At 40.8% G+C, this 12018-nt stretch overlaps 1 protein-coding gene across 1 annotated transcript in view; it reads right to left on the bottom strand.

Annotated features, from left to right (window-relative positions):
• ANKRD31 (ankyrin repeat domain 31) overlaps positions 1 to 12018 on the bottom strand; it is a 134744-nt gene extending 122726 nt beyond the window's left edge. The window contains exon 1 of the mRNA XM_068993511.1: positions 11915 to 12018. Within this exon, the coding sequence (XP_068849612.1) occupies positions 11915 to 12018 (104 nt within the window). The remainder of the gene's footprint in view (positions 1 to 11914) is intronic.

The following is a 12018-nucleotide window of genomic DNA, read 5'->3' as shown; positions in this document are numbered from 1 at the left end:
ATGCCCATCAACAGATGAATGGATAAAGAAGCTGCGGTACATATACACAATGGACTATTACTCAGCCACAGAAAGGAGTGAATTTGAGTCAGTTTCTAATGAGGCTATTATACAGAGTGAAATAAATCAGAAAGAGAAATATAAATATCATATACTAATGCATATATATATGGAATCTAGAAAGATGGCACTGATGAATTTACTTGCAGGGCAGCAATGGAGAAACAGACATAGAGAACAGATGGACATGGGGGATGTGAGGAGGGAGAGAGTGAGATGTATGGAGAGAGTAACATGGAAACTTACATTACCATATGTAAAATAGACAGCCAACAAGAATTTGCTCTTTGACTCAGGGAACTCAAACAGGGGCTCTGTGACAGTCTAGATAGGTGGGATAGGAAGGGAGACAGGAGGACGCTTTGGGAGGGAGGGGACATGGGTGTACCTATGGCTGATTCTTGTTGATGTTTGACAGAAAACAACAAAATTCTGTAAAGCAATTATCCTTCAATTAAAAAATAAATTTAAAAAACTTATCCAAGATGAAAATTAAGACTTATTCATGTGCTCTGTTCTTTTTAAATAAATACTCTACTATTTTTGGATATTTTGGAGTAAGGAGCAAACATCAATATAGTTTTTGAACAGAAGTGAAATGAGGAGATGATGTGAAGGAACCAGTGCTGGTGGGTTTTTTTCATTCACCTTTCTCTACATCACAGAGAATTTAAGATCCCAGGGTTAAATTCAAGTGTATATTTTCAGAACATAAATTATAGAAATTTAAGTTTTGGATTCACATCTTACTATGTTCTAGGCAGCACCAAGGTAAAGAGAAAAGATAGTCCTTGTTCTCAAGAAGATTCAGATCTGGTGAGGGATAAAAACAGCAAAGATATATCATGGCAAGTATGCTACTAAGCAAAGCATTCTAAGTATGCTACTATATATCATTCTAAGGATGCTACTAAGAATTTCTCCTGTTTAAAAAATCTTTAAAGAATGAAAAAAAATGGGCAAAGGATTTGAATAGACACTTCTCCAAAGAGGATATACAGATCAGTTCAGTTCAGTCACTCAGTCATGTACGACTCTTTGCAACCCCCTGAACAGAAGCATACCAGGCTTCCCTGTGCATCACCAACTCCCGGAGCTTGCTCAAACTCATGTCCATCAAGTCAGTGATACCATCCAACCATCTCATCCTCTGTTGTCCCCTTCTCCTCCTGCCTTCAATCTTTCCCAGCATCAGGGTCTTTTCCAATGAGTCAGCCCTTTGCAACAGGTGGCCAGAGTATTGGAGCTGCAGCTTCAGCATCAGTCCTTCCAACGAGCATTCAGGACTGATTTCCTTTAGGACTGACTTGTTTGCTCTCCTTGCAGTCCAGAGGACTCGAGAGTCTTCTCAAAAACACAGTTTAAAAGTATCAATTCTTCGGCACTCAGCTTTATCATCCAGCTCTCACATCCACACTTGACTACTGGAAAAACCATAACTTTGACTAGATGGAACTTTGTTGGCAAAGTAATGTGTCTGCTTTTTAATATGCTGCCTAAGTCTGTCATAGTTTTTCTTCCAAGGAGCAAGCGTCTTTTAATTTCATGGCTCCAGTCACCATCTGCAGTGATTTTGGAGCCCAAGAAAAGAAAGTCTATCACTGTTTCCATTGTTTCCCCATCTATTTGCCATGAAGTGATGGGACTGGATGCCATGATCTTCGTTTTCTGAATGTTGAGTTTTAAGCCAGCTTTTTCACTCTCCTCTTTCACTTTCATCAAGAGGCTCCTTAGTTCCTCTTTGCTTTCTGCCATAAGGGCGGTGTCATCTGCATATCTGAGGTTACTGATATTTCTCTTGGCAACATGAAAATGCTCAACAATACTAAGCATTAGGGAAACCATAATGAGAGACCACTTCACACCAACCAAAAACAAATAAACAAACAAAAAACAAAAATGACAAGTGTGGCAAGTATATGGAGAAACTAGAACTCTTCTTGTACATTGCTAGTGGGAATGTAAATTGATACAGCCACTGTGGAAAACAGTATGGTGCATCCTCAAAAGATTAGACAGATTTACAATTTGATCTAATAATTCCATTTCTATGTATGTACACCAAGCAACTGAGAGCAGAGACCTGAATTTGTACACTTATGTTCACAGAAACACTATTCACAACAGCTAAAGGGTGGACATTGACAAGTGTACACTGACAGATGAGTAGATAAACAATGTGGAACCTACATACAGTGGAATATTTTTCAGCCTTAAAAACGAAGGAAATACTAATACATGCTACATCATGGACAGACCTTAAAGACATCATATTAAGTGAAAAAAGTCAGACATAAAAGAACAAAAATGGTACAATTCCACTTACATGAGGTACAGAGTAATCAGACTCATAGAAACAGAAAGTAGAATGGTGGTTGCCAAGGGCTGAAGGCAGGGAAGAATGGGGAGTTATACAGTGTCAATTTGAGAAGATGAAAAAATTCTAGAGATAACTAGTAGTGATGGCTGTACAACATGAATGTATTTAATGTCACTGAATTATACACTTGAAAATGGTTAAAATGCTATGCCATATTATATATATATATATATATATATATATATATATATATATCACTACAATTAAAAAAAAATGTTTTAAAATCTTCCCAGAATCCAAGAATGTAACAATGTACTAAGGCATAAATATATGATTTGGAATGAGGTTTTTTTTTTTATTCATTTAACCTTTTTATGGAAAATTACAAATAACAACAAATAAAAGACAATAGTACACTCACCATCCGAGTGCAATAATTACCAGTACCCAGCCATTATTGCTTCTTTATAACCCTTGCCATCCTCTGCACCCAGTGTGAGTCTCTTACTAGATTATTTTTAAAGCAAATCCTGAACATCTTATTCCATTTCATCTGGAAATATTTCAGTATTCAACTCTAAAAGACAAGGACTCTTTTAACATAACCATAATAATCACACCTTTAAAAACAGCCAAAACTACATACTTAAAAAAGCTAATAATTACTTAATATTAATAAACGTTATGGCTCAGATGGTAAAGCATCTGCCTACACTGCAGGAGACCCAAATTCGAGCCCTGGGTCAGGAAGATCCTCTGGAAAAGGAAAGGGCAACCCACTCCAGTACTCTTGCCTGGAAAATCCCATGGACGGAGGAGCCCGGTAGGCTACAGTCCATGGGGTCACAAAGAGCTGGACACGACTAAGCGACTTCACTACTATGTAGTCTATAGTAAGCAACCTCTTTAATGGCTCTCAGTATTTATACCCTTGTATATGGTATTTATCCTTGAGTATGGACTGGATCCAGCAACTCTTCTCATTAGCAAAACACAGCAAATAGGTGGGGATGTGACCTCACTGGCTTCCATCCTATCCTCTCATCCTCTTGCTGCTTCCCTCTTGTGGAAGCCAGCCTGCCACGTTGCGATGCCCTTTGCAGAAGCCTACACAGCAGGAAACTAATGGGAAGCCCCCGTCAACAGAGAGGAGCCAAGGACTGAAGTCAACAGCCAGAGAAGGAGCTGAATCTCACAACCTCCGTTCGGGTAGTGGCTCCGTCTCATGAAACCATGAGGCGAATGCAGCCTTCTGAGTCCTTGAGCCTGATCATTAGTTAAGCCACTCCTCGACTCCTGAACCACAGAAACTATACAATATGTTTACTGCTTTAAGAAGTTAATACGTTTTGGAGTAAGCTGTCATACAGCAATGTAAACTAACAGACAGATTGCAGTCAGATTTCCCTGTCTCTTTTTACAATGGTTTTGTTCATACTGGGATCCAAACAAGATACACACATTGCATTTGGTTGTATGTTTCTTAAGCCTCTTTTAAAATCTGTAAGTTATATCTTTCCCTGCCCCTTACAATTTATTTGTTGAAGAAACTGGGTTGTTTTTCCCATATAGTTTCCCACATTTGGGATTTGAAGACTGCATGTCATTTCACATGTTCCTCCGTCCTGTATATTTCCTGTAAACCAGTTATTAGATTGAGAAGTTTGATCTGATTCAACTGAGGAGGCAATATGTGTACTTTCTACAGGAGATAACAAAGAATGTGTTGAGAGAGGCAGTCATGTGCATACCATCTTTCACTCCTCCTAGGCCTTGGGTCTGGAACACTTTCCCACTAAAAGACAGAGTCCTCCCAGCCTGTACTGGACTTACCACCTTGTGTGGGAATACACTTCCCTGTTTAGCCTCAGGGTGTACTCCTCTGTTCTGTTGAAAAGTGTGTGTCATATGGTAGTTGGCCAACCCCACTGCTCTATGTGTCCTCTGTGGAGAGAGGATGAAGTCCTTCGACCGGTGGCACCAGAGGGGAGTGTGCAGGCCATTGACCGTGCATCAGCTGAAGAGTGACTGCTGGCCATGCGGGACTGACGCCCACTACCGCAGCTAATCTTGCTCCATCTCTTCTCTCAGAGTAAACAGCTTTCAGAATGGTACTCGGCACCATTCTGTTTTCATCATTGGAGGAGTCATTATTTTGATATAGATCCTGACCCAAAATGTTGCTTTCTTTAGCTATTTTAGTCCAGTTATTCACTGTCTCACTGTATCTTGCTTTATATTTTTCTCTTCTGCAACTGTATCCTTTATAACAGGCATTTCTTATCTAGACAATTCATGAGGACAGTGCTAGTCTATCTTAAAGGACAAAATGAACACTCATTTTGCAGGGTAATTTATTCAATTAGCCTTTAAATGCACTTATAATGTTCAGAGAATATGATTTGACCTGAACATATACCTAAATCTATGTAATAATGAACTATCTTAGAAAGTGGTTCTGTTTAAATTTATTGAACAGGATTAGTTTGAGATGTATCCTTTAAATGTTGTTGAGCAGTAAATATTTACCAGAGGGTGAGACAGAAATTAAGGATTGATAAAGGGTTCTCAGGGCACATATAAGAAAAATGAATCCTTGTTGTTGTTCAGTCACTCAGTCGTGTCCAACTCTTTGCAACCCCATGGAGCAGCACGCCAGGCTTCCCTGTCCTTCACCATCTCCCAGAGCTTGCTCAAATCCTCGTCCATTGAATCAGTGGTCCCCTCCAACCATCTCATCCTCTGTCAAGAACAGAGAACAGAGGACGAGATAGAGAATGAATCCTGCCTCTTAGTAAACAAAAAACAAGCTAACAAAATCTTTTTAGTCAGCCATTTAAATTCTTACAGATTAGTAGCAACACCTACCAAGCCATAAAAGAAACTGGATGCATTTTCCAGTTTCATAAGATTAGGACCAAGTCCAGGCTCTCAGAGTACTTTTCAGACACAGTTATGGCATCCTCATTCTTTGCAGGCCTTGCTTTATGTAATTCCACTGGTCGTCAAATCCTTTCTCAGATTTTAGCAAAAGCACCTTAATCGCTGCAACATTTAAGGATTATTTAACTATGTGAAACTGTACGTTTTGCCTGTTCTCAAGTCTTCTAAGACCTATTTTTCTCTTGTCAGTCAAAGTTGGAAGCTTGGGCATGAAAAACAGAATAAATTGCGTACAAGTAAGCAAAGAAGATGCAGGAGGAAAAAATGCAATGGCCGTCAGCTCCAGCAATGCTTAGACTTTACTGTATTTCCATACCAATAAAAAGAACACTAATTTTTAACCCTGAGCTATGAGGTCTGAAAGAATGATGTTTATATGGCACTGCAGAGAATCATTTCAAAATGAATTAGAGGGGGAAAAAAAGATTGGTTAGCCATGACACAGTGAGCCATCTATAGCCTAGTTCTCCAGTGACTACAACTAAAAACTCCAGTAGAATATTTTTTTAAAGCTACCTGAGTAATCTGAAAAGTAAACAATAGCAGGTAAACTGGGGACTGAAACTAAAATCTAAATAACAACCTTGTAGTAAGTGAGTCTCCTGGTTTGCTTGGGTTTTTTGGTTCAGTTTTTTGCTCTTATTTTTCTTTGTTTCCAGCTTTGACCCTATGCCTAAACCTAGAACTGCACAGTGGGCACAGATACCGAAAACTTCAGGAGAAATCCTTCCTAGCTTTATCAAGAAAATTAGAGAAAGGGCCCCCTGAACACCAGAAGGTGTGGGGGAAATCCTTGAGTTGTGCCATTTTCTCTTTTTAGCTACAGAGCTATACTGCTACCAACTATGGTAGCTTGGACACTTAAAACTCAAGAGAAAACCTGTTTCTCTCCTCCTTGAGGAACCATAATCCCAAGAGTATGAAAAGAATCTCTTTTATTTTCTTCTCTCTTGTTTTTTTTAACACTTTGCCCTGAAGATGGCCCCAGCTGCAGGAAACTACAATGAAAGGCTGACACTGAAAGAAATCCATCTTTCTGGTCATATAAACCCACATGTGGGGGTAGAGGGAGGAGAGGGTGCACGAAAATCCTGGAGAAAAGAGAGCAGGGAGGGGGACCATCTAATTCTGTATGTGATCCTACGTAAGTCTGAGGCGTTCTTAAAGGAACGATGCAAAGAGATAGAGGAAAACAATACAATGGGAAAGACTAGAGATCTCTTCAAGAAAATTGGAGATATCAAGGGAACATTTCATACAAAAATGGGCACAATAATGTACAAAAACGGTAAGAACCTAACAGAAGCAGCAGAGATTAAGAAGAGGAGGCAAGAATACACAGAACGATAAAAGAAAGGCCTTAAAGATCTGGGTAATCATGAAGGTGTGGTCACTCACCTAGAGCTAGACACTCTGGCATGTGACGTCAAGTAGGCCTCAGGAAGCATTATTATGAACAAAGCTAGTGGAATGATGGAATTCCAGCTGAGTTATTTAAAATCCTAAAAGATGACGCTGTTAGAAGTACTGTACTCAATATGCCAGCAAATTTGGAAAACTCAGCAGTGGCCAAAGGACTGGAAAGGGTCAGTTTTCATTCCTATCCCAAAGATGGGCAACGCCAAAGAATGTTCAAACTACCAAACAACTGCGCTCATTTCACATGCTAGCAAGATAATTCTCAAAATCCTTCAAGGTAGGCTTCAACAATACATGAACCAAGAACTTCCAGATGTACAAGCTGGGTTTAGAAAAGGCAGAGGAACCAGAGACCAAATCGTCATCATTCACTGGATCACAGAGAAAGCAAGGGAAGTCAAGAAAAATATCTACTTCTGCTTCATTGACTACGCTAAGGCTTTGACTCTGTGGATCTCAATAAACTGTGGAAAATCCATAAAGAGAGGGGAGTACCAGACCATCGCACCTTACTTTTCTCGAGAGAAATCCGTATGAGGATCAAGCAGCAAAAGGTAAAGTTTACATGGAACAGTGGGCTGGTTCAAAATTGGGAAAGGAGTGCAACAAGGCTGTATATTGCCACCCTGCTTATTTATCTTATATGCAGAGTACATCATAAGAAATGCCAGGCTGGATGAAGCACAAGCTGGAATCAAGATGGCCAGGAGAAATACCAACAGCCCTAGATAGGCAAAAGATTCCACTCTAATGGCAGAAAGCGAAGAGGGACTAAACAGCCTCTTGAAGAGGGTGAAAAAGGAGCATGAAAAAGCTGGCTTGAAACTCAGCATTAAGAAAATGAAGATCATGGCATCCAGGCCTATCATTTTATGGCAAATAGAAGGGGAAAAGTGGAAGCAGTGACAGATTTTATTTTCTTGGGCTCTAAAATCAACGCAGATGGTGACTGCAACCATGAAATTAAAAGATACTTGCTCCTGGAAGGAAAGCTATGACACACCTAGACAGTATATTAAAAAGCAGAAACATCACTTTGCCAACAAAGGTCCATATATTCAAAGCTATGATTTTTCCAATAGTCATGCACAGATGTGAGAGTTGGACCCTAAAGAAGGCTGAATGCTGAAGAATTAATGCTTTTGAATTGTGGTGCTGGAGAAGATTCCCTTAGACTCCAAGGAGATCAAACCAGTCAGTCCTAAAGGAAATTAACTATGAATATCCATCAGAAGGACTGATGCTGAAACTGAAGCTCCAATAGTTCGGCCACCTGATGCGAAGAGCCGACTCACTGGAAAAGACCCTGATGCTGGGAAAGACTGAGGGAAGGAGGAGAAGGGGACAAAAGAGGATGAGATGGCTAGATGGCATCACTGACTTAATGGACATGAAGTTGAGCAAACTCTGGAAGATAGTTTGGAGCCTGGCATGCTACAGTCCATAGGGCTTCAAAGAGTCAAGACATGACTTAGCGACTGAACAAGTCTTAGGCTCAACTCTGAGCTGTCCACATGCAGAACAGATTCAAAAAAGCATAATAAAGGCTTAGAGAATTGAACTATGATATTAACTACTTCCCAAACTCCAGATTAACCCCTGAATGGTACATGAGTCAGACAGACTCAAACAGCATAATAAAGGCTTTGAAAATTGAACTGATGTAACCACCACCCACAGAAGGCAACAGAATGGGCAGTCAGATCTAATCAGACTAACTGTCTCTTACAACAAACAAAAATCAACACCCTCTAGCAGATTTTAACAGGAACAAGAGTACAAAATATAACATTCAAAATATACAGAATATTATGCAGAATTACTCAACTTGCAAAGAAAAGGAAAATCTGACTAATGCTTGAAAGAAAAGTGACTTCACTTTCTAAAGTTTGATATTAAGTTGACTGTGTTCCTTCCCTTACCGCCTCATTGTTCCCCTTCCCTTTCTTAAAGCAATAGTGCACAACTTAGATTATTTTTGCTTAAAAAATTTGAACGAAAAACTTCATGCCATGGATTTTTTTCTTTTGCAAGACACCTGTTTATCACTTTGTTCAAATGTGAATGTTCCCCTATGCCTTTGAAATAAATTTCCTTTTGTAATTAAAAAAAAGAAAAGATAACAGATTTGAATGTCCCAGCCTGTCCAGTCCAGATGCTGGAATTATAAGACAAAGATTTTAAAACATCTATTTAAATAATTCTCTAAGAGATAAAGGTAAACATTTATCCAATGGATGACAATAAAGTTCTCAGCATAGAAATAAAAACTATAAAAGAGAATCCAATGGAAATTTTAGGAGATATAATTGCTGACAAAGGTCCGTCTAATCAAAGCTATGGTTTTCCCAGTAGTTATGTATGAAAGTGAGAGCTGGATGATAAAGAAAGCTGAGTGCCAAAGAATTGATGCTTTTGAACTGCAGTGTTGGGGAAGACTCTTGACAGTCCCTTGGACTGCAAGGAGATCCAACAAGTCAATCCTAAATATTCATTGGAAGGACCAATGCTGAAGCTGAAGTTCCAATACTTTGGCCACCTGATGCAAAGAACTGACTCACTGGAAAAGACCCTGATGCTGAGAAAGACTGAAGGCAGGAGGAAAAGAGGTCGACAGAGGATGAGATGGTTGGATGGCATCACCAACTCAATGGACATGAGTTTGAGCAGGCTCCGGGAGTTGGTGACAGACAGGGAAGCCCAGCTTGCTGTGGTCCATGGGGTTGCAGAGTCAGACACAACTGAGCGACTGAACTGAACTGATTATATAATACCTGAAATTAAAAATTCACTGGATGGTCTCAACAACAGAATGGATATAACATAGGAAAGGCTAAGTGAATCTGAACACAAAGCAATAGAAATTATATAGTCTGAAGAACTGAGAGAAAAAAAATGAAAAAAGTTAATACAGCCTCAAGGATCTGGGAAACTATCAGAAGGTCTAGCATCCACATCATTTAAATCCCAGAAAGAGAGAAGAAAAAGACTGGTACATAAAAAATATATGAAGAAATCATGACAGAAAACTTCCCAAGTTTGGTGAAAGATATAAGTTTACAGATTCAAGAAACTCAGTGAACCCCAAACAGGAAGAACACAGAGAAAATCATTACCAGACATGTCATAATCAAACTGCTAAAAACCAAAGATGGAAGGAATGGAAGCAGACAGATTTTAAAAGATGATATATTACACAGATGGAAAATGTGATTTAAATGGGGAAGGAGGTGCTTGACTGCAAGGGACAGGGAGCACAAAGGAGGATTTGGTTTTTTTTTTTAAGTAACAGAACTGTTCTGGATCTTGAGTGTAGTAATTATTATGACGTCATGTACTAGTCAAAATGATCCCCACATACCATTAAGAGCAAATGTTACTGTCTGTATATATAAAAGAACCAGAAATCTGAATACCCTCCTATACTGCTGCCCAGCTCTCATCCTCCATATCACGTCAATCACCATTTCCTACCAAATTTACCTTCTAAAGATTTCTCAGATTTGTCCTTTTCCCTCTGTTCCCACTGTTTCTGCCTAGCCGAGTTCTCATCATCCCAGTCTGTTACTACTTTGATTCCAAAAGCTAACCTGAAGAGCCGCGCTTTGCAAAAGGTAACCCATGCTCCAACAGTATCAACTTTAACCCAGACACTTGTGAGAAATGCAGAATCTCAAACCCCATAGAACTCCTGAAATTGGAATCCACCTTTTAACAGGATTCTGAAGTGATTTAAAGAAATAAAAGACTTTTCATTGGCATTTACAAAGCCCCAATCCAGGGCATGCATGAGTGAATGAAAATCTGATTATGCTACTCCTCCACTTAAGATCTTACAGACTCATACAAGCTATACGAAGCCTTACATGACCTTATCCTACCTTTCTCTCCAACCTCATCTTTCACCACACCTATCACAACATTTAACACGTCAGTAATACTTAACTGTTTGCACGTTCCAGCACACATAACACATTGCTATGTCCCACCATGACACCTTTAGCCAGGCAGTTCCCTTGGCCTGAAAACCTCTCCATCTGACTTAACTCCTATCCACCTTCACGCCTCTACTCAGAAGCCAACCCTGTATAGCAGATGGGAATCCCCCTGTCAATGCAGGAGACACCGGTTTGATCCCTGGTCTAAGAAGATTTCACATGCCAAGGGCCAGCTAGCCCCCTGCCACAACTACTGAGCCGGTGCCGGTGTGCCAACTGCCTATGCTCAACAAGAGAAGCCACCATGATGAGGAAGCCCGTGCACCCCAACAAAGAGTAGCTCCCCAGTGACTGCAACTGGAGAAAGCATATGTGCAGCAACTCAAGGGAACCAAACATAAATAAATAAATTACAGAAGTCAACCCCCTCTGAGCTCCTAAACCAGCCTGCACCTACCTCCAACCCTGAACTTGCCACACAATATTGAAATGATCTGTTTATGGCTTTCCTAGCCTGTAGGTTTCTCAAAGGCAGTAGCCTCTTCTCTCTTATCTTCTCCCCGTGCCCAGCACAGAGAACTAGCTATGTTTTGATGAAAGAACTACCATCTTCTCTTGATTCTTGTAAAGCTATCCGTCTCCAGTTTGGCAGTAACCAGTTCCCCCATCACACGATCGTTTCTGGAAAGTATAGGAACTGCCCCTTACACCTGAGTTAGGAGTACTTGAAGCGTAACGCATGAAGGGTTTAGACCCAATACTTTTGTACCTGTGCAAAAAAGCCCCAGACTAAGAAAGCGGGCTTTTTAAAAATGCTATAATGGTGGCTCAGAGGTTAAAGCGTCTGCCTCCAAAGCAGGAGATCCGGGTTCGATCCCTGGGTTGGGAAGATCCCCTGAAGAAGGAAATGGTAACCCACTCCAGTACTCTTGCCTGGAGAATCCCATGGACAAAGGTGCCTGGTAGGCTACAGTCCACGGGGTCGCAAAGAGACACGACTGAGCGACTTCACTTTCTTTTCTTTTCTTCCAGTGCCACTTAACTATAAAGCTCATTCGGTCCTAGGTGAGGGGGTATGGGGAGGGTTTTGGGGTCTTTACCTAAAAAGTTCTTAGCTCAGGCCTGGGCGCCCCACAGGCCCTACTCCCGCCTGCACGCAGTCCGGCTGGGCACACCTCCCCCTCAAAGCTCCGAGGGCCACCCGCCGCCAGGGCCCCAGCCCAAGGGTGGTCACCTTCTCCAGGGCAGAGCCTCTTCCTCAGGGTCGCTCTCCGTCACGGACCCCTCTACCACCGTTTCATCGCTGTCCCAGTCTGCGGCCTGGGAGCCTTCTTCCAT

This window comes from Capricornis sumatraensis, chromosome 2 (genome assembly GCF_032405125.1).
Source record: "Capricornis sumatraensis isolate serow.1 chromosome 2, serow.2, whole genome shotgun sequence".
Classification (NCBI taxonomy): Eukaryota; Metazoa; Chordata; class Mammalia; order Artiodactyla; family Bovidae; genus Capricornis; species Capricornis sumatraensis.
The sequence above is the reverse complement of the archived record's forward strand: the minus strand, read 5'-3'. Positions and strand labels throughout refer to the sequence as shown.